The 23,428-nt window shown below is 40.8% G+C and overlaps 1 protein-coding gene across 2 annotated transcripts in view; it reads left to right on the top strand.

Moving 5' to 3' along the window:
* The window catches only part of LOC128610425 (tensin-3), a 63,387-nt gene extending 40,247 nt beyond the window's left edge, over positions 1–23,140 (top strand). Inside the window, exons 13-27 of one of the 2 annotated variants that reach the window (XM_053629734.1) lie at positions 2,186–3,274; positions 9,168–9,319; positions 9,420–9,540; positions 11,942–12,025; positions 14,033–14,144; positions 14,969–15,402; positions 15,550–15,636; positions 15,776–15,907; positions 16,887–16,982; positions 17,399–17,476; positions 18,319–18,396; positions 19,612–19,780; positions 19,864–19,932; positions 21,008–21,037; positions 21,271–23,140. In XM_053629734.1, the coding sequence (XP_053485709.1) occupies positions 2,186–3,274; positions 9,168–9,319; positions 9,420–9,540; positions 11,942–12,025; positions 14,033–14,144; positions 14,969–15,402; positions 15,550–15,636; positions 15,776–15,907; positions 16,887–16,982; positions 17,399–17,476; positions 18,319–18,396; positions 19,612–19,780; positions 19,864–19,932; positions 21,008–21,037; positions 21,271–21,415 (2,876 nt within the window). In that variant the 3' untranslated portion in view covers positions 21,416–23,140. The remainder of the gene's footprint in view (positions 1–2,185; positions 3,275–9,167; positions 9,320–9,419; positions 9,541–11,941; positions 12,026–14,032; positions 14,145–14,968; positions 15,403–15,549; positions 15,637–15,775; positions 15,908–16,886; positions 16,983–17,398; positions 17,477–18,318; positions 18,397–19,611; positions 19,781–19,863; positions 19,933–21,007; positions 21,038–21,270) is intronic. The other variant, XM_053629735.1, reaches the window with a different exon arrangement.
* Positions 23,141–23,428: the final 288 nt, after the last annotated feature.

Below are 23,428 nucleotides of genomic sequence, written 5' to 3'. Positions count from 1 at the left end.
ACTCACACACTCACTCACTCACTCACTCATATACACTCACTCACACACTCACTCACTCACTCACTCATACACTCACTCACACACTCACTCACTCATATACACTCACTCACTCACTCATATACACTCACTCACACACTCACTCACTCACTCACTCATACACTCACTCACACACTCACTCACTCATATACACTCACTCACTCACTCATATACACTCACTCACACACTCACTCACTCACTCACTCATATACACTCACTCACACACTCACTCACTCACTCACTCATATACACTCACTCACACACTCACTCACTCACTCACTCATATACACTCACTCACACACTCACTCACTCACTCACTCATATACACTCACTCACTCACTCACTCACTCACTCATATACACTCACTCACACACTCACTCACTCACTCATATACACTCACTCACACTCACTCACATTTACTCACACATATACACTCACTCACACACTCACTTACTCACTCACTCATACACTCACTCACACTCACTCACACATTCACTCACACACTCACTTACTGCCAAGGGACTGAAAACTCTTGAGTACACTGTGTGCTTAATGTACTGTGTAGGAAGACTTTGGAGGAAGACGGTTAAGTAAGTCTCTCATGAAAGTAGGAGGAGGTAAGAAATGTGGGATCTTTCCCCTCCCTGAGAGGGGTGAGGAATGTGGGAGGGGGTAGGTGAGAGAGAGAGAGCGAGAGAGAGAGAGAGAGAGAGAGGGGTAGAACAGGGGCAAGGAGCAGAAAGACTAAGACGTGCTGCAGGAATGTAACCGCGGTGGTGGAGTATTTCTGACTGCTTTGGACAAACCTGGACTCGTGCAAGTACGTATGCCTGCCTATGTGTGTGTGTGTGTGTGTGTGTGTGAACAGGCAGCCTTTATCATGCAGGTCTGGTATTCAGAGCTCCTCACACCTTCTTTGGACACACAGGTACTCAGCAGCGCTTGTGTCTGGGTCCCCAACTGCACCATCTACAGCGTCTTCCATTAGAACCCTGTTTTAGCGTGTGCTTCAATGTCTGTGTGAGTTTCATTGACCTTGATGCTGTTTTCTGTGGTTTTGTAACTCAAAAGGCCAGAGGAGTAGGTGGTGAATCACATGATCGTGTGAAATGCTTGGCTCAGCTGTGGGAGAGCTGTGGACTTTGATTAACTAGCTACTTAGTACTGCAGCCCGAGAGCCGTCTGAGACTGAGAGGAGTTTTTAAACAAATACAGCAGCTCTGCAGTTTAAAGACTGACCTTATAGGATGTCTTTTTTTATTATTATTTTTTAAACTATTGTTTATTACAGTCTGATGTTACGTATTTGTGAAGATAAAATTGCTTGAGATGTGCTGCGTCTGTCGCCGTCACCTTGTTGGATTAGGTGGAGCGCAGAGTAATAAGAATCCGGATTGTAGTGTATATAACATTGAATTGCTTTAGAGGTGATTTAAATCTTATATCTTTCTATCAACCGTCTGAAATGAAGGGTCTGTGAGTGTGGACGCTGTACATGGTACAAGGTACAGGTCATATCCAAGTTGTTTGATGTAACATTTTAACAAAAGAATTTTTTTTTGTGTGCAAGACTACATGACGATGAAAGCAAGAACCTTTGTGTGAAATTATACGTCCATGGCAACTACACTGTTGTTATTTCTTTTATTAACACTGTTTTTGTTATTGTTTATTCTTTTATTTCGTACGTTAACATCCACGAGATCTTGCAAACTACGAATTTTATCACACAAGGAAGTCCTAATTAAGATTTTCAATTCGATTTTAATCCGTTTTTAATAAGGGTCTGAGTCTCGACTGTGAACAAAGAAAGACCTTAACAGGAATATGTGACAACTGATTCCAGCTCAGTTTAGGTCTGGCCACCATTATGTAAGATATGAAAAACAAACCCGTTAGGACATTTCGAAGTCTCAGAATCGACATGTAATCTAACCGAAGTTAGGGTCCAGGCATGAACTCGAAGTTTATTACTGCAATGTATATCATTATCCGTTGATGCCTGAGAATGTTTAATATTTGTAAGGAACAAGGCCGGTTCTGTCACTTTGCACTGTGGTGTGGCTAGAACGTTTCCTCTATTTGTCTGTCTCTAAGTGTGTTTAAACCAGCTGACCTCTTGAAGCGCTACATCTCTTCTCTCCCCCAGCTCCTCCTTTGCAGCCCCCGATCGCAACCCTGGACAAATTCTCACCTAAACGAAGCCAGGGCAGCACAGTCATCCTTAGCAGATCCAACCGCACCACATCCGTCACTTCCAGCCCCGAGCATAGTGATCACGCTCTTTCAGCCAGCAGTGACTCTGGTCTCTCGAGTGCTTCCCTTTGGACTGAGCGCTGCCCTGTGTCTGGTGGAAAGTCTGCTGGTCCCAGTGAACAGGAGAAGGCAGATCTGAATCGCCTGCTCACTGGATTTGGGCTCGATGAGCCTCGGACAGATGACGGAATGGAGCTGACGTCCGCCTCTCGGGGAGTACTTCATCACCCGGTGCAGGTCCATATAAACGGCAACTCCAGGCCGAAAGAGCGAGAAACCGACATCCTGGATGACGAGGTCCTGATGTCGGGCCACGACCTGCGCAGTGTGGACAGTCTGGGGACTCTCTCATCATCATACCACAAGAGCAGTCAAAACTCTCTGCTCTCTGATGGCTTCTGCAGCCCTGGCGTGATTGAGGACGTCCCACATCATGGCACAGCGGCCATGGAAGAATTTGAGCGAGCATACGCTGAGACTCGGAGAAACTGCCTCGCCAAGAGAACGGTCTCTGTTCCTGTCACCACCACTTCCAGCACAGCTTCCAGGGGGCAGCAATTCCAGCAAGGAAACTACTCCACTCAGACCTGGGTCCGCCAGCAGCAAATGGTAGTGGCCCCGCACTACTCCTACCTGCCCGAGGAAAGTGGAGTGGAGGAGAACTTCCACAGGGACAAGCAAGAGATTTCACCCAAAGTGATCCTTAGTGATCAAAACCATGCTGCTCTGAACCCAAAGGTATCTCCAAGCCAGGAGAGCGAGAAAAATCACGACGAGGAGTTTAACTCCCTCACAGTGGACATTGACAACTCCATCGACCAGCTTAACCAGCTGATCCTGGACTTGGACCCTACATTTGTGCCCATCCCAACACGGACCAATTCAGTTAAAACAAATGGAGGGTCTACGGCTATGACTACTACGTGTAACAGCAAGGGCTTGACGCTCAGACTCAATGAGAACAACAGGAATCAGCAGACAGGTAAGATGAAGAAAAGATTTGAAATGCTTTAAGATCTGATATTGGCTTCTTGATTGGAGTCAGTCACTGAAATGTGAAGTTGAATAGTCCCAACATTTTAATACAACCTAAGAGTCAAAATCCAGTGTAGCAAATCCTTGCACTCTTTTTGGTGGTGGTGCTACAACCTACGACTCAAAATCCAATTTAACCACATCTGGTAAACGATTCTGTACTCTTTCTGGTGGTGGGTTTGGTGGTGGTGCAACAACCTACGAATCAAAAACCAACTGGACAACATCTGGTTAACATTTCTGTACTTTCTCTGGTGGCAAGTTTGTTGTTTTTGAACATTTTGAAGCAACGAGCTTGATGGAGGACCTCAGGATATGTTTGGGGGGGGGGGGGGATATCAACATTTATATCATATTAATGAAAGATACTGTATGACGGTTTCCTAAATCTGATTGGGAACTCTTGGGGATATGTCAAGGAAGGTAGGAAGTATGGAAGGAAGAAAGGATAGGAGAGACTATAGTGGTCTTTGCTGGCTTCTGTTCACACATGAGCCCTCCTGATAATTCAGTGAGAATTGCTCTTGGTAATATCCTTGGTCCTATGCTTGTATTCGCACTTAAGCAATAAGGTCCGCGTTTACGGGAGCGTAAATAAAAAGCGACAGTGGAAATGGATGATCTTTGGTTAATTCCCCAATGATCCATCAAGCAGCTATGTCATACCAGTCCACTGTACACATTTCCATCCAATGTTAATACTGCACATCTTACTAACATTTAAAATGTTTTGCTGTTATAATATCATCTACCTGTTGCAGAAAAGCGGGAAGTCCTGCCAAAAAGCAAGACACAACATGGAATAAAGGCATTTATTAATGTGTATAGGGACCGTTTTGGCACTTTCCACACTTAACACCATTGTGCTACGTCTGACAAACAACATGGTTGAAGGAATTCCAAGCGGTTTTCACACAAATGGGGAAATCAGAGCTCCTGGCAGAACCTTAGATATGTCACAAGGTTGAACTGTTTGGACTTGCCTTTACTCAGGTATCTCCTTCTTGGAGATCTCAAACATATTCACTCTTATCAGCTCCTCTTTAGGACAATCTTTAAGCCCTCATGAATGGACATAATCCTTATTTTCTAAGATCCTTATTTAGTCTTATTTACATTCAAGTATTTTTATGACAGAAGTCAAAAAAAAAAAAACAACATATTTCAGAAATTTGGTTCTGGTAGTGAAGGAGCGCCAGGTATCTGTATGAAACCGCAGTAGATGATGATTATTTCCTTTAAAAGGCACAGAAACATTAGAAGCATAATCCAGGAACTTTGTAGCTTAGATCGAATTTAGCGCAACCGGTCACATTTGTTCCCTTGAGGGTGTAAAGGAGAGATTTGACGGAAGGGCTGACAAGATGTCCTAGGAATTCTTTTGAAGTGAAATGACATTTCTACTGTACAAGCAAGACATGAAGACAAAAAAAAAGGAGAGGACAAAAAAGAAAGATGAAAAGAGTGGAGAAAATAGCGGGATCTTAAGGCTGGGGTTTTGTGATATTGATCAAAGGCCAAACATGACTTGTGTATTAGCACACTATACTCGTCGATTGATTATCAGCTCGCATTATCTTGGCACGTTTACAAAATGGTAGCCTTGAATGCTGCCTGTTTATCCAGCTGCCCGGGTGCAGAGGCATCGTGGGAGTCTCCTGTAGACTCAGACACACACCAAGAGCAAGCCTCTGCTCTGGAATGCGAGCAATGTTCATGGACAATTGGAGAGAGTAAACGCTTTAATCGGATCGTTCACACCTTAACAGCAGAAATAGTTACGCAGGTTGGAGTTACAGGATGTTAAACGCCAATCAAATTTCAAGGTGAAAAAGAGGTTTTTTTATTTGACGAGCCAATTTTACGAGGATATTTGAGCGGAAACCTTTCAAACCGTTTCGAGGGCCTTCAAGGAGATGAAGTTTTGGTTACACTGTAACACAAATATTAAGATTTCAGTACTCTTTGTGGTCACACTTTAACTTAAAGGCGAAGAAAAAAAAAAAAACAACCAAATAAACTAAATGAAAAGAACTTAGACAAGATAGGCTCCCCATGACCCTGTGTAGTACAAGACGTACAGGAAATGGATGGACGGATGGAAATTAGACAAAAAACTTTATAGTTTCAGTACTCTTTCTGGTGATGTTGGCACCCAAAGACAAAACAAAACAAAATCAACAGTGAAGTTAGACAGAAACATTTTAGTTTCTAGTACGTGGTTATGTTTTAACTTAAACGAAAACAAAAATGAAGTCGGACAAATACATCATAGCTTCAGAACTCTTTCTGGTTACGCTGTATTGTAAAGACAAAACAAAACAAAAATGAAGCCAAACAAAAGCATTACAGTTTCAGTACTTTTTCTGGGTATGCTTTGAAGTAAAGACAAAACAAACGCAAAAATGATGTTAGACAAAAAACATTCTAGTTTCAGATATTAACCATCCATTTACATTTACATTTACATTTATTCCTTTAGCAGACGCTTTTATCCAAAGCGACTCACAAATGAGGAAATACAAGCACAGAGATATATCAAGAGGAGAACGATACAAGTAGGACATCCGAAGAACTTTTAAGGAATTTGAAAATGTCCGAGTCGATGTGAGTATCTGAGAGAGGTTAGACAGTTACTGGATCGACTATTGATTTGTATTTGAGTAAACCCACGGTGGGAATGTGCTCGTTTGCGGCGGACGTGCCTGTTTATTCTGTACGCTAAAGATCAGACACAGAAGTGGAGCACATCTGGCTCGATAAGATCAGCGTGTAGACTTCAGGAAGGAGATCAGACGGATTTCACCATCCGTCAGAAGAGACGGAGCTCGTCCCCATGTTGGATGAATTATGACTTATATTTTTAGACATGGAGGTGATGATTCACTCGGAGTAGAAAAGCAGGATTTCGAGTGGATCAGAGGCGAGGTGGCTGCGAGAGACTGGAATTTCCACCAGAGGAACAGAAGTAGCCCGAGGCTCTGCATTCTCCGCTCCTGACACAGTCAGCGGCCCGAAGACACAAAATAACATGTGTGAAAAGATCATGTGCAGCCCCGACACACCAGCACACTCCAGAGCCAAACATACGTGTGGCTTATATATAAAACTTCAGAGATGGAATGTGTTGCAAACATTAAAACAGGTGTAAAAGTAAAACACAGACCAGAAACCGGAGACGTGCGACAAATCACATCTCAGTTACACCGTGCTTGGGGTTTGGAATTTTTAGATTCGTCATCATCAGTGAATCAAGTGATTCACACACAATAAAGGGAGTGAATGGGTCTGATTCAGAGCTGATTCATTATAATTATTTACACAAGCAGCTAATGGCTTCAGAGACAGCCAAGTCTAAAAATATATCAAATTATTTTCTTAACATTCTATTATTATTATTATTATTATTATTATTATTATTATTATTATTATTTGAATTCTAACATTAACAACCATAGAAATGAAATAAATATAGAAAAAGTGTAATAAAATACAAGAAAAAATAAGTACATACATTTTATTTGAGATATTATTACTAGAGATGGAAGAATATAACTTTTTATTTTCCGATTCTGATACTGACACCTTGAACATCAGCCGATACAGACACCGTGCAATCTTCTTCCTTTGCTAAAAATTTCTAGGCTTTAATAATAAAAAAAAAATAAATAAAAAAAAAGTAAAATAATTTTAATGTAAGCACATAAAAAAACTGGAGGAAAAGAAACACACCGCTAAAAACAGCAGACTTTCACACAAAATTCACTTACATTACTAAAATAATAAAATATAATGAAGTGTAAATTAAAAAAACAATTCTAACAAAAATGCGATCAAAAGTCTCTTTATATGGAAAAAAAATCCAGTTGAAAAATATTTTTCAAATTCAATCTTTTTTTGTTTGTTTGTTTGTATTTTTTTTTTTGTTTCATTATTTGTTTTCTCTGGTATCAAATCCACCATTTTTATCTTTATTTTTGGCTGATATCGGCCCATTCAACTGATCCTGTTTATTAAATAAGCGCTATTTCTAATTATTATTATATTTATAATTCATTATTAATTAGGGCTATATTTGTTACTACTACTACTACTACTACTACTACTACTAATAATAATAATAATATGTATATAAAACACAGTAGTATAGCTATTGTTGTTGTTGTTATTATTATTATTATTATTATTATTATTATTGTTATTATTATTTTGTATATTCTTTCTGCTTATAATAATTTTATTCTGTAAATTAATTTCCTTTCATATGTTTGGCTTTCGAAAATAAACCCAAACAAACAAACAAAAAATCTATAATGTATAACTTGACAATATATTTTTAAAAAAAATATTTTTTACTTAATTTTTTTTTTTTGATTTTCAATATTACTAAATAGTGTGTAAATCCAGCAATTAAACAACAAACATGTTCAAGTAAATATATCATTAATATATAAATATTTGAATCATTTTAATCGCCGTGAGTCCGTCGTCACATTATTCTGAATACATTGCTGAAAGGGAGAATCATCAGACCTGCATTTTATCTGGACTGAAATCTAGTGTGACGTTTCAGTGCGCGATGTTTTAGATAAAGTCAGTGGCGAAGTTCCTTTTTGAACGAACTTTCTTTTTTGTAAACAAATAAAGACGCTCTGAGCTCCAGGTGCTGCGTGCTGCGAGAAAGGACGGGTAGTGAGAGGTGAGACTCATTAACTTTCCTCTATGAGATGTTAATGAGCGAGCTAGTCTTTCCCCTATACACACACACACAGAGAGAGAGAGAGAGAGAGAGAGAGAGAGAGATGATGATTGGCCCCTCGTGCTCCACATGCTCTCTCCTCCATATTAACATTCCACAGACAGGAACAGCTCTACAGCTCTACAGCTCTGTGAACGGTGGAGATTAACACTCCTGTGCTAAGTGACACTTCACACTCCGAGCAGACGGACAAACACACAGCGGTTTGCTCACACTCCAGAGGTACAGCTCTGAATTTCTGGCCATTCTTTAAATACTTTTTAGCCGATAATTCAAAAGTGAGTCAGAAATAAATAAATAAATAAAAGTTTGCATGTTGGGTTTTCTTTTCTGGAGCTGTGATGCTTTATTGCTTCTTCTTCTGCTTCTTCTTCTTCTTCTTCTTCTTCAACTTTTAAGTCTTTTATACACTGCTTAAACTCTTCATCTGCTTTTCTTTCCACTTCCTGCATGTATATATATATATATATATCCCTAGTGGAAAAAAACATTAATAACATGTCATATGTAAGGAATAAACCACTTGCAGCTGTGCTGTTATGGGAAAACAATCAACGACGGGATGCTGTGATTAAAAGAAGTCACTGTTACTATGGAAACGTTGATTTGGTCGTTTTCCTATAACGGCACAACGCAAATTGTTTTATTCTTCTTATACCGCAGCGATTTGATATTTCTGTTCATTAAAAAAAAAAAAACACACATTGTACATCACACTTTTTTTTATTTATCCATTTCTAGTTACATTTAATGAAATGTCAGAGCTTCTAGAAAATGAATCAGACTAATCAGAATGGTGAATTCAACAGCGCTGTGGTTATAAAGCATGTTATAGAGTATACTGTATGCATGAACGTAACGTGTCTACACACATACAGTACTATTCCAGTGTCTATTATGTCCTTGTTAATTCATCAGGCATTATGTGTTATGATGTTATGAGATCATGAGGGTTATGCATTTGATTATACATACTTATGAACAGGCAGAGCTAGGACACACACACACACACACACACACACACACACCTGCTTGTGATAAGCGCAGCAGTAATGTGGAGTGTGTTTTTGCGTCCGATCAGCCGTCCCACCTGCCGGAGAGAGTTTGCGCACTCTGAGTCGTCAGGGCAGCGAAGTGTCCGAGCACTTGACGGTGTGTGTGCGGCCGGCGTGGGAAACGGAGGCGGAGTTTGGGGACAGACTGACATACACACACAGTGTAGCTCCACCACAGGTACTACACACACACACACACACATACACACCCATATACAATATACAGGATACATTGACATTGATACATTGAGGATTGATGTAACGTCTTTGTATTGCAGCGAGCTCCTCTGTACAGAGCAAACAGTGTGGAGTACCGAGGTCCGAGCGCTGGACTGGGCACAGGAAGTGACACGGTTCCTCCAACACCGGCCTTCCCCATCTCACCACCCACACCTTATGGTGAGACACTTACACACCCATACACACACACACACACACACCTATACACACAGACATGCAGAACCGTACGTGTCAGGCCCATGTGACGGGATATCAACCAGCTGATTTCGGCTTGTAGTTGCTATGGTTACTCTGACAGACATGTTGTTAGAAATTGTAATTAGGCGTTCTGGTGTGGCGCTATTACGCAATCAGAGCAAATGACTGTAACCATGTTATTCACACATTCCAAACCTCAAACTCATCTCCGACAGTATGTGTGGATTGCTTCGGGAATCATTAAGATGTCCTAGTTAGTAACTGAAATCTTGGATTTGCGTGCCAAATTCCTTACACAACACACCTCCTGCTGGTTTAAACCTGTGTTTGGAAATGGACTGGCGCTCATCACTGACCAAACCCATGTACTTCAGCATGCATCATTTCACAGCATATGGTTCATGGGCTGTTATGTTATGTTTCTGGAGAAACCCTACGGGTCTGTGAACGCTACCACAGAAAAGGTTACAATAGTTAATAGTTATAGAACTTTGTTTCGAAAGTTAGACCCTTTAGTTAGACACATCTCTAGAGCCTGGAAAACTGGCGGTTTGCGGAGATACCAAAGCTTGGAATCGTCATAACCCTTTAAAAGATGTTTGACAATCGTGGCCGATGATTAAAATGGATTGATTTGGTAGATGTTTTCAAATCCGGTTCAAGTCTTAACCAAACGGAATGACTCCCATTACAGAAATTCGAATGGTTTTAATGGTTATAATGGGAATGGTATTGTTTTTAATGGAAACTATAATGGTCCTTGTAGGTCTCTACTCCTAATGTGTTGGGCTCTAACATGATGACATGTTTATGTCTAGTGGAAACCAATAGAAACCATTAAATCCTAATCGAATATGGCCTAAAACACACTACATTTGTTAATGGTTTTAATGGTATTTTTAGTGGAAACCATTCGAACTTCTGTAATGGTTTTCTACTGTTGTGTTTTTAAGCAGCTTATATTATTTAAGAATATAAAATAATCAAAACAACAAATGTACTGATTTAAAACCACAAACAAGAAACTAAGAGATAAAAGATTCTGCATCTCAGCATTTAAAAGTCTTATTAGTGATATGACCAGCCGTTAATCATTATGGCGGAACATTGAAGGTGCGTTAGGTAATATTAGACAGGTTGGTTTGCTAGATCGGGTCTCTAATAGTTAGGAGGGTAGGTGGGTTGGATATTTGGACGGCTGCACCTTTAACTTGAACTAACACTGGTTTTATGTAAGGCTAAGAACGAAGAGAGGCGTCACATCATTAGCGATGAACAACCAATGAACAATAAGTTGTTACGTGCGTTGCGTTTACAGCCTGGTCTGAATTCAGCTGAGCTGTAGAAAGACATGTCATTGGGTTATGTTTGGTACGCCGTGGTCCGCTTTGATTTGGCTTCTAAATATACGTATTTTGTTTTGGTCAATGTTATGTTTATGACCAGTATTATGTTGTCTTTTCTACGCCTTTGAAAGGACATTAAAAATGTTCACTATGCCCGAACTATAGAAGTCTCACATGATATTGACAAAGACACTGGGTACAATTGACGATTGCAACTTTTAGACATTGGTAGGTGTCACATACAGCTGCCAGTGTTTAAGTATTTATACAACGGTGGACAAATCAGTAGCCCGGGAGTCCAAGGCAAGCACAGTGGATGTCCGGGATACACTAGATTTTTTTATTTGTAGTTTCTTTAGCATGTAGTAGATTTTTGAGAAATTGGTATCCAGCCTGTTTTCTCCCATCCACCGTCTAGAGAAAGAGAAAAAAAAAACAAACAACACTTGATATGTATGTTTCATGGTGGAGCAACACACTGCTAGCGCGCTACATCAATGAAGAATGCATTCTGGTTGTGTAAAATAACTGCTACAGTTTACAGACATATACAGTAATAACTCTGCTAATATCTTGAATGAAAATAAAGATGCGACCATCATATCAAATTATTAGTCTGCATTTAACTAGACAACTAATTTGTCATACTTTGGTGTTGAATTAGATTTCCAGGCAACCAGTACATGGGATTTGGCAATTACTTTGGAGATCTCACTTGCCTGATGTCTCATGTTAGCTAATGAATTTATGGTTTGTCCATCCCTGGATATACATGTCTGTAGTTACTTAATTTACTTAAAAAAAAACAAACAAAAAAAAGAATAAGATCTGTCTGAAATTCCTCAAATATGAGGTGGTGAGTGCAGGCGGTTCTGTAAAGTCAAGACCTTCGCTCCAACACGTCCAATCACACTTCTTCACACACTTCGCTTATTATAACAATCTCCATCTGAAGAGCTGCAGCGTCCTCGCCAGTTTCTTACCAAACACACTCTCTTTCCACCCTTTCTCCACAGTGAAGAACATGCCGGAATTTACGCACTTCGCCCAGACGCCGTCTCCTAGCACGCCGATGTATGGAGGCTTTAGGACCGAGCACGGTAAGCAGATCCACAGACTGATGGAAGTGATTTTGGAGGACTAGATGAGTCAGATGTCAGCGTGGTTATGTTTTTCTCGCAGTAAATAAGCTATGATCGGGGACGTTTACGGCTAAGCGGCCTCAGACTAAACACACGGTACAAGTCCTGACCCAGCAAACACGTGTACATGCTTGTGCGCTGTGAGAACTTCAGGAATGCTGCTTGGAGTCTGGCCGAGCACCTGGAAGTACCGTTTCGAAAGAAACGAACAGTTTACAACCTTGAATATTTTAAGCGACATTTAATCTAGTAGATCACATTGTTGTTGTTTTTGTGTTTTTTATTTATTTATTTTTTTATTATAAATTTCAACAAAACTCATAGAGGGCCCAATGTTAACCCAGCGCTAAAGCCGAGCACACGGCTGAGAGAGCCGCAGCCGTCGGAGACGTGGCTTTATTGAAATGTCAAGCCTTTTGTACACACAGGGCTGAACATATGTGCTTCCTGACCTCTGACAAAAGGCCAATATGGGAGGAAACAGCCCGCTGAACAATAGCGGAAAGGCCAGCTTAGAAGAAGGTGAAAAGGGGCTCTCAGTTGGCTTGTCCACGCCGCTTTGATTGGGTTCTAAAGCTTGAGTATCCACCCCTGCATTTGAAGAGCTAATTCCCTGAGGGGCAATAAAGATTAGCGTAGTTCCAAAAGTACTCAATGCTCTTTAAGAGTCTCTGCAGATTCCCTTTCTAAAGTGGTCCAGTAAAAACATGGGTTAGGGGTAACACCTTGTATTTAGGTTCTCTTCACTGATACGATTTGCTGCACTAATTACCAAGAACCAGTGTTAAACTTAGCATTCATACAGTCTAAGCACTATTACATGGATTACTGCATTGACTGATATTTATTCAATATGAAATATCCAATATAAATTCCACACGAATGTCTTAAATGATGAGAAATGTTCGAATTTTTACCAGTTAATGGGTTTGGTTTTACCCGGTGATGGCAGGAACGTTGATTAATTAATCTCTTAACGATTCATCCGGTTTGGCTTATTATTAAAAGCATCAATACACGTGATAATGTTACTCATGGGGTATTAATGCTGAGGTTCTTGTTAACGGACACGTTAAATCATGTCAGTTAACGGAGTTTTAACGTAAAGCGTTACTCTTAGTGGCTCAGGAAAGTTTGCGGAAGGAGTCTCCAGTGTCGGTGCTTTGTTACAGTCAGTACGTTTCCCACCATGGGAAAGGCTTCAGGGCATTCTGGAGGAGGAGTTGGTGAGTTTCACAACAAGCTGCATTTTGTTTGTTTAATTCTGTTAACTTGTAGCGACAGTAAAAAGAGACGCGAGTGAAGAGGACGTGTTCATAGCTGCCGATAAAAAGGAAAGAATTCGTTTCGTGAATGTTCCACGACATTAAATGGATAAAAGTATGACGTCGCTCGTTAATCAATAAAAAGGTGTTGTAGATGTTGTCGTATTGCTGTAGGTTAAGAGGAATAAAATGCTCCGTGTTGTTATTGGGAAACAGTAGCAGTAAGTCCGTTTCACGATGGGTTCATTCTAATGGCAAGCGTGAGAGTGCAACTAAACATAAAAAAATAACCTTTTTGGCCTTCTAGAAGCCTTTTCATCTTTTTCTTAAGCTCTCCGCGTTTAACAATTTTTCCCACTACCATTACAAATAACCTTGAGTGACCTGAAAGTTTACACTCCTCAGAGTGACAACACAATCTTTCAGTCAGGGTTTATTCATCCGTTCATTTATTTATTTATTTTATTTTATTTACAGGTGACCTTCTCGTCTGTCCAAACATATCCGCGACCTCGAGTTCCGTTGCCATAGTGCTCTGTCGCTGCAGCAAATGTTTTTGGCTTTGATGTCACGCTAGCATCCAACCTGATGGTCCTTTTAGTAGCGTTCAAAGCGTGGCAGCAAAAAAGACTGGATTAATCCTTCACTGTATTAGAACCATGTTCTCACAACAATTATTGTGTGTTGGTCTCGATTTCAGATATGAAAGCGTTTGCGGATATTATGAGGCATGACGAGAGCAGAGTGAACGTGTCTCACAGAGCCTTCCAACACTCCCCGCCCACTGGAGGAGAGATAACCCTCACAGACAGGTATAAAGAACAGATTGGTTCTTTCTGGAGCGATTCCATACGTCACATTTGCGCACTCAGGTTTAACACCACCAGTTACAAGCGGACTGGGGATCGGTTCTCCGGACCACTCCCCTAAACGAAAACAGCTTTCACGCTTCACCAAATGTACCATGATCTCTTGGGGCACACAAAAAAAAGTCCACAAGTGTGAAAACGAACTTAAAAACCATATTCAATTAGACATCATTTGATTAAGGATCCATTTGCAGGATCCTTACAGGTTCCATGTTGAACCCTATAACAGAAGGTTTCTCATTCAGCTCCAAATTCAACCAGGATTAGAAAGTTAGAACCATTTTTTTTCTGAGAGTCCAGGATTCAAAACCGGTAGACGGGTAGGAACTGATCCTCGTCTTGGAATCGTCTTTAAAATGTAAATTCGGGTTGAAAATTACAATATTTGATAATCTGATGCGTTTTTGAGTATTTGATACAGCATTGCGCAACCAAAGCCTGTATGCATGGTATGGTCATGTGGCCTACTATAATAAAGCTCTAAACAATCGCATTAGGTGTATGTAGTTATATGTAGAATTATGACGAGCATGCGTATGTTGTAAAGACACGCCCATCTCTGTGGTTTGTGCAGGATATTTTGTACGTAATATATCCTCCAGCTACAGTGGTTCTCTCATGTGCCTGGGATTTGAACTCCCCGCCTTTTGGGAAGGTGGTACCGGATGCTGGGAATATGGAGCATCATTGTGAACCAGCAGCTCCAACACACACTGTTGTGATTTTAGGCATGAACATCTATTAAACACCGTTCTTGTTCCCTCTAGCTCGGGTCAGTCCTCCTGCCCAGAAGGGGCGCTGCTCAGTCACCACACCTCCATCAACTCCCAACACCCCGGCCCCATGGGTTACAACCAGAACTCAATTCCATCCCACCATCCTCACCCACACCCCCCTCACCCCACCCCCAATGCCCACAGCGCTCCCTGGGGCAGCCAGAAGACCCGAGTGGTGCAGTACACGCTGAACCATAGCCCAGCGTTCAGCTTCGACGAGGAGCCCGATGGTCTGAGCTACGAGCCCCAGCAGCCGCCACTTCCTGAAAAGATGCGCACCTTGGACTGCGACCGTTCGTTAGGTTCGGTGTCCCCGGCACCTAGCGGGTTCTCCAGTCCGCACAGTGGGAGCTCGCTCTCTATTCCCTTCCCCAACTCACTGCCCGATTTGCAGACCAGGACCACCAGTATCAGCCCGCTACCAGGTACAACTACACATCCTTCCCATGATGCACCAGTTCTCAGCATGTCCTGGGGTTTAAAAATGATATAACATGCAATATATGATATAACATGCAGAAGTTATGACTTCTTCTTCTTCTTCTTCTTCTTCTTTTGTTTCTTTGTTGTAGACGTCCTGGTGAGCAAGCAGGTGACGGTAAAGTTCGTCCAGGACACTTCCAAATACTGGTACAAACCAGACATCGCGAGGGAACAGGGTAAATTACCAAGTGCATGTTCGAACTGTAATGATTTGAATGCTATACAGAATATGATCTCTGAGTAAAAAGATAGTTTGTGTACTTTTGTGTGTGTGTGTATGTGATGAGAATGAGTAACACGTCTCCCTCCACACAGCCATCGCAGTGCTGAAGGACAAAGAACCCGGCTCCTTCATCGTACGCGACAGCAACTCGTTTAAAGGCGCCTACGGATTGGCTATGAAGGTGGCCACGCCCCCTCCCTCCGTGGTGCAGCAGAGTAAGAAGGGTAAGGATTGGCTGAAAGCAGGCAGGTGGACGGAACTCCTGAGGGACGGCTGACTGTGATATGTGTGTGTGATTTTATTCCAGAGTATTTTCCATTCAGCGCCGCTCTAGTGGCCTTGGCTTTCTTCTCCTGCTGACATGAAAGAGTCCTTTTGTTATCCTGAGCATTGAATTCAACTCATCCGTGACTCGGAATGGAAACCGATAGGTGTTGCCTTCCATCGATACGTCCACTGTTTTGGTTTTGGCGCTCAGGGCTTTTTAACTTCTCAGCCATTTGGACACGTTTTCTTGGGTGTTTTTCTACTGAATGATTATCAGCCAACTCAAAAGTTTGCATCCCCGTTGATGTAGCGTGATGTCGAGTCAGTGAAAATCAGATAAATAGCCAGCACATGACCTGGAATGCAGACAGGAAGACACGACCCGAGCGAGAAAGAAAAAAACGAATAAACGTCGCTCCAGATGCGTTTGCGCTTCATAAAGTCGACAAACCTGAAAATACAGTTTTTAAGGTTGATTTTGAACATTGTGCTGGTACACACCCCTATCTACCATTCTATTACACACACTGTGAGTGTGTGAGCACCTGTGATGACATCATGTGTCTCGGTGCTTAAGTCGAGCTTTTGTGAAAACCCCTTGAGAACGTGAAACACAACGCTGAAGTCTTTGTCAAGGAATTCTGCCTCCTGAGGCCCTGTGGAGAAGCCCCGCCTCTTTCTACAAGCCCACCTGTGGGTGTTTGTGTGTGTATGAGAGAGAGAGAGAGAGAGAGAGAGAGAGACAGAGAGTGCAAAGGAATGAGGGATAGAAAAAATGGAGAGAGTGAGAGATAGTGATCTGAAATGTGAACTTGAATATAACTGCATTTTGTCTCATGTATTTTCCTTTAATTTACTTTTGCTTGTAAAATTAAAGTTGGATCTCTCTCTCTCTCTCTCTCTCTCTCTCTCTCTTTCTCACTCTCTCTCTCTCAGGTGGAGATTTGTCCAATGAGCTTGTCCGTCATTTCCTGATTGAGTGCACACCTAAAGGAGTTCGACTGAAGGGCTGTCCTAATGAGCCTTACTTTGGTAAATTATCCATCCATCCATCCATCCATTCATCAGATCCTTTGTTTATCCATTTGTCCATCCATCCATCCATCCATCCATACTTACATCCACTGACCCAGCTATTCATCCGTTTGTCAATCATCCATCCCTCTTTCCAATCATCCTTTCAATCGTCCGTGTTTCCATCCATCCACATCCCACTATCCATCCTCTGACCCATCATTCTGATCCATCCATCCATCCATTCATCCATCCAATCTTCTGTTTATCCATCCATCCTTCCATCCATCCATCATGGATTATTGGATAATCCATTCAATCATCTGTTTATCCATCCATCAATCCTTCATTACCCACGTGTGACAAAATGAACTTATACGTCTCTGTGTGTGTGTGTGTGTGTGTGTGTGTGTGTGTGTGTGTGTGTGTTGCAGGGAGTCTGACTGCACTGGTTTGTCAGCACTCTATCACACCGCTGGCTCTGCCATGTAAACTCATCATTCCAGACAGAGGTACATAGCACAGCAGCTCTGTTACTCTGAGATACTAACAGATATTTATTTACTGCATCCTCACCTCACGATGTTCATGTCAGGGTTTAGTATTCTGGGTTTCCCCCCAGGGTTTAGTATTCTGGGTTTTCCCTCAGGGTTTAGTATTCTGAGTTTTCCCCCAGGGTTTAGTATTCTGAGTTTCCCCCCAGGGTTTAATATTCTGGGTTTCCCCCCAGGGTTTAATAGTCTGGGTTTCACCCCAGGGTTTAATATTCTGGGTTTCCCCCCAGGGTTTAATATTCTGGGTTTTCCCCCAGGGTTTAGTATTCTGGGTTTTCCCTCAGGGTTTAGTATTCTGAGTATCCCCCCAGGGTTTAGTATTCTGAGTTTCCCCCCAGGGTTTAATAGTCTGGGTTTCACCCCAGGGTTTAATATTCTGGGTTTCCCCCCAGGGTTTAATAGTCTGGGTTTCACCCCAGGGTTTAATATTCTGGGTTTCCCCCCAGGGTTTAATAGTCTGGGTTTCCCCCCAGGGTTTAATATTCTGGGTTTCCCCCCAGGGTTTAATAGTCTGGGTTTTCCCCCAGGGTTTAATATTCTGGGTTTTCCCCCATCATTATTTTTTTCGCCCCTTCAGTATGAAAAAAACCCCTTGTATTAAAGGAAGTGGGTGGTGTTTAGCATGTTGCTCGTTCTCTAGATTTAAGTAGCTTTAATAATGAGCATGTGACCTTTAGCTAAAATACATCATCCTTAGCAGCATGAAATACCTTGATATGCAGTATATACAGTATGATTTTGTGTGAAGTGCATTAGAAGTGTGTGTGGTGAACCGTACTGCTCTCTGTGTTACCCTTCAGATCCACTAGAGGACACTGTTGAAGCAGCACCACAGTCCATCACCAACTCTGCGGCCGAGCTTCTGAAACAGGGAGCAGGTGAGTGGGACACTGAGGAATCTCTAACCCAACCTTTCTGGATTATAGACATTTTTATTTAAAAATATTATAGCAAAAAGTAAAAAAAAACAAAACAAAACAAAAAAACACAAAGGTTCTTTCTAACAGCACTTACTCATTTCAAAATATTTAAAAATAGGTTCTTTTTTCATCTTCCTTTTCTCTCTCCTCTGTTTTAATAATGAATTCATTATTAGACACATCTATCATTCATCCATCCATCCATCCATCCATCCCTTCACATATCTATCCATCCATCCATCTGTCTATCCATTTGTCCATCTATCCACTCATCCATCCCTTATTTTATCCATCTATCCATACATACATTTTTCAGTAATTCATCCATCCAATCATTTATTAGTCATCCATCCATCTATCCATCATTTGTCCATCCAATTATCTGTTTATCCATATATCAGTCCATGCATCCACTCATCCATCCACTCATCCACCCCTTTGTTTATCCATCCATCCATCCATTCATCCATTTTTCCTTCATCAATCCACCAATCCATGCCTTCATTTATCCACCCATCCTTCCATTTTTCAATCATTCATCCAAGTAATTTGTTTATCCATCCATCCATCCGCCCACCCATCCATCTGTTGACCCAGTCACTGACTCATCATTCTGACCCACCCATCCACCCATCCACCCACCCATCCACCCATCCACCCACCCATCTACCCATCCACCCACCCATCCACCCATCCACCCATCCATCCACCCACAAATCCTTCTAAGCAACCCACACACCCACCCATCCAACCATCCACCCACCCATCCATCCATGTGGCTGTCTATCTATCAATCTACTGTATCTATTTTTTTTTTATGGATTATTGCAACATAATTTTATGTTTCATGTTTCCTTATGTTCATTAAGACGTTTCCAATTTGGAAAATTAAGTCCTTTTTAAAAAAATAAATAAATAAATAAATAAAACATTTAACTGTAATTTTGCAAAAAAATAACCTAAACAGAATATAAGAAATGTTAATTAAATAGCGCAACAGAAATGATTAAAATGAATAAGTAATAGAATCAAACTGGTCACTGGATTTTACAGAATCTGTTTCACCGGATGTTATTATTTCTATGTTTGTTCCCTGATGAATATTTAGTCTGGAGTGACACTACTGCATGATTCAACCCCCTCCCCCCCTCTCTCTCTCTCTCTTTTGAGCAGCGTGTAACGTGTGGTTCCTGGGCTCTGTGGAGATGGAGTCTCTGACAGGTTACCACGCCGTGCAGAAAGCCACCACAGACCTGCTGAGCTCCGAGCCTGCGCCTTCCTCCACCGTAGTGCACTTCAAAGTGTCCTCACAGGGCATCACTCTCACTGATAACCAGAGGAAGTGAGTCGGCGTCTGTCTGTTCACACTTTTAAATACCATAAATACGTTTCCTGTTTGACGTACGACTCGTGTCTTCCTGACAGGCTGTTCTTCAGGAGACACTACGCTGTCAACACTGTTATATTCTGCGCTTTGGACCCTCAGGACAGGAAGTAAGCACAAAAACAGCCAATACAGGATTCTTCAAAAGCACACCCAAACTCCAAGCTGTCATTTTGAAATGGTTCAATCCTTTTCTTTTCCTCATAGTAGCTTGCATAAGTATTCCCCCTGTATTTACAACCTGGAAATGAAATGGACTCAATTGGGATTATATGTCATCAGTGTCCATGAAGCATGGTGGTGGAAGCACCATATTGAGAGTTCCCCTTGACCTCTTGGTTGCTACTCTGACTTGCTTGGTGGCCGCCTCTAAGCAAAGTCATGGTTGTGCAATGTTCTTTCCATTTTTTAACAGTAGATTTAAAGTGCACCTATTATGGTTGATCAAACATTACCTTTCGTGTAGTGTGTTATAGCTGCTGTGAACGTAAAAAAAAAACATCTGCGAACTTTCAAAAATCAAAAGCGCACGACAAACCGAGTTATTGACTCCCAAAAGAACGAACCGATTCTGAACAGCTGAAACGACTCGTTAGTAATTCCAGACTAGGGCGTGGGGGGGGGGGGGGGGGGGGGGTGAATACTTATGCAAGCCACTTCATGAGTTTAATCTGATGTCACAAATTAGGCTCCACACTTAGATTTGAGTCAATCACATCTGATATGTAAGTGATTAGAGGATAATAATGCATTCAACTGTTCTTCACAGCACCTGCATGACTAAGCATTTTTTTTTTTTTTTTGGGTGCTAATTTATCTAATAATAAAGCTAAAACTGAGATTGTATGATCATATTATATTTTTTTTTACATTTTTGAAACAAAAATGATGCAAATTAAGACTCAGACACTAAAATCCATCTCATGTCATTCTGTGACAAAGCTAGCTTAGTAGCAGTTAACTAGCTGGCTAGCTAGCTAACATTAGAGATATTTGGGAAGGAAATGGTGGTGTTTCAAAGGGTAATAATCATAAATCCTGGCATTTATTTAAAGGTGATGTTCCTTGGGCAATTTTAGTGCTTTCCAGGCCATTAAAAACAAACCAAACAGTTTAATCCCAGCTTTAGAATGGTTCCGCTAATGATCTCATGTTGACATGGAGCTGAATTGTGTTTATTCCCAGATGGAGACGGGACGGATACCCATCAGCTAAGTAAGTCATATAGTTTATTCATATTTACAGTGTGGTTATGATTCTCTTTAAACATTCTGCTCCACTTTTAATAACATTAAGTACTAATTATTCGTGTACGACTTCAATAATTAGCATATTAGCACAATTTATGCTATAAAAAAAAATAAATAAATCTCAGGTGACTGTAGTGTATGCTGATTTGGTTCTCTCTTGGCTCTTTTTAAAAAAAAATAAAATAAATTGCTGTGCAGGATTTTTGGTTTCGTAGCCCGGAAGACGGGCAGCGGCATGGACAACGTGTGCCACCTGTTTGCTGAACACGACCCCGAGCAGCCCGCCAGCGCCATCGTCAACTTCATCTCCAAGGTCATGATCGGCTCGCAGAAGAACGCCTGATCTGATCAGCTCGACATGTTAACCAGGAGGCGCCAAATCAACCCCATTCACCCCCATTTTCCCTCTCCAAATGGACCTGCTGTCCACTGATGATGACATCACACTGTGTGTCACATGAGCGCAAACTCTACAGCTATCGTTAATGAGGGAGGACTCTTATGGAGCGCTAAAGAGAGAAAACGTGTGTAGGTTGGGACTGTGCTGCTACTCAGCTTTAAAATAAAAGTGTATGTTAAGTGTCATGTATATTGTATATGTATGTAATGGTATGTAACCAAACTGTATTTATTGTATTTTTTTCTTTGCAGAATATTCACGTTTTTCAGGATATAAACTTCAGATTGCTTGTGTCTTACGTGCGGGGAATTATTGTTGATGTTGAGTGTTCTCTCGCTTTTATTGGAACTTTACTACTGACCATCTATTGATGAACGGCGTATACACACTCATAGCTGGGCCAGTTTAGAGGACTAGTTAGTTAGCTGTATTTTTTATAAAGAACTATGTGTTTATATTTTAAAGGGCTATATGAACTAAGTCACTAGTATTTGTAACAAGACCAAAAACCTTTTTTTTTTTTTTTTTTTTTTTTTTTTTTAATGTAGCTGGTAGTTAGAGGGTCTGATCGTAAAAATTTCCCTGTTTTTTTTTATTTTATTTTTTTTTTTTATAAATCTGGCTGGTAGATGAGGGTTTCATTCAAAATGTCTTTCTTTCTTAAATGTGGCTGTAGTTAAGAGTTTTAACTGCATTTAGGTTTTTCTTTTCTTTTGTTTTTTTGTTGTTGCCGGTAACTGAGGGTATTGATCACGAATTTCACATTTCATATATATATACATATGTATATATATATGTTGTTTTTTTTTTCTAGGGGGAGGGCGGACCCCCAATGTTGTGCATCTCATTTCATTTCACTTAAGCTTGATTCTGCCTATGCAAGATGTGTATTAACTACAGCATAACAAGTAAGGGCTAAATGTTAATTCACAACCTTGAGGTATTTTTTTCTTTAAGGATAAATATCCTATTTTCTAAAAAGCATTTAGGCTGCTTGCCCAAAAACTGGACCAATAATTATTGTAAAAGTGATTTTCATGTTTATTTGAAAGCATAGTAAAAGAAAAAAAAAAACTGTATTTTTCTATGTAAACCTTAATATATTCAGTATCCAGTGGCTTTATGTTACATTGAACAGATCAATCGTTGTACTAATGTTGTACTGATTGCTGTTAAACACTCTGCCGGTGTATAGGAGTGATTGTTTCGAAAGCGTCATGTTGATAAAGGAATATATCTGAACAGTGTGTACTCTGATTGTAGTATTACAGTGTTGCGTATCTGTTATTATGTAAATGCTCATGCTAGTTTTATTACAGTTTATCTCTGATGCTAAACAGATCAAAGACAATGTTTTTTTTTTCTTCATTGCTGCTTCATTACAGTGAAGTGATTGATGGGATGGGGTGGGATGGCATTGAACGACAGAATAAACACTGCGGACTCATCGTTGGGTGTCGGATCAGTGCATCGCTCGGTAAGACTGAAAATATATGAGAGTGTGTTATATGAAATAAAAACACTTATATGAAATAAAACACTTGAGAATGTGCTGTTATAGGAAAATAATCAACGACAGGCTAGTGTGATAAACCCGAGTTACTGTTATCATCTCGAAGTTGATTATTTTCCAAAAACAGGACATCCCGGAGTTTGATTCCTCTTCTACTACAGTAATTACTGTGATTGTTGTATTTATTATCAGGTTTTTATAAAAGGTCAATCCAAAAATGGGGTTTCCAGAGCCATGTAATGTCATTTGAGTGGGGAATGAAACCATTTTAGTCAGTTGCTTATATCCTGGTTCAGGGTTGCTATGGATCCGGAGTCTATCCTGGGATCGCTGAGTGAGAGTGATACACCCGGGATGGGACAGAAGTGCAACACAGGACACCCTACACTTACACATATTCACACACTCAGTCTCACCTAGGCATGATTTAGCATAGTCAATCC

The sequence above is a fragment of the Ictalurus furcatus genome, chromosome 7 (assembly GCF_023375685.1).
Source record: "Ictalurus furcatus strain D&B chromosome 7, Billie_1.0, whole genome shotgun sequence".
Lineage (NCBI taxonomy): Eukaryota > Metazoa > Chordata > Actinopteri > Siluriformes > Ictaluridae > Ictalurus > Ictalurus furcatus.
Note: the sequence above shows the minus strand (reverse complement) of the source record. Positions and strands in the feature narration are given on the sequence as shown.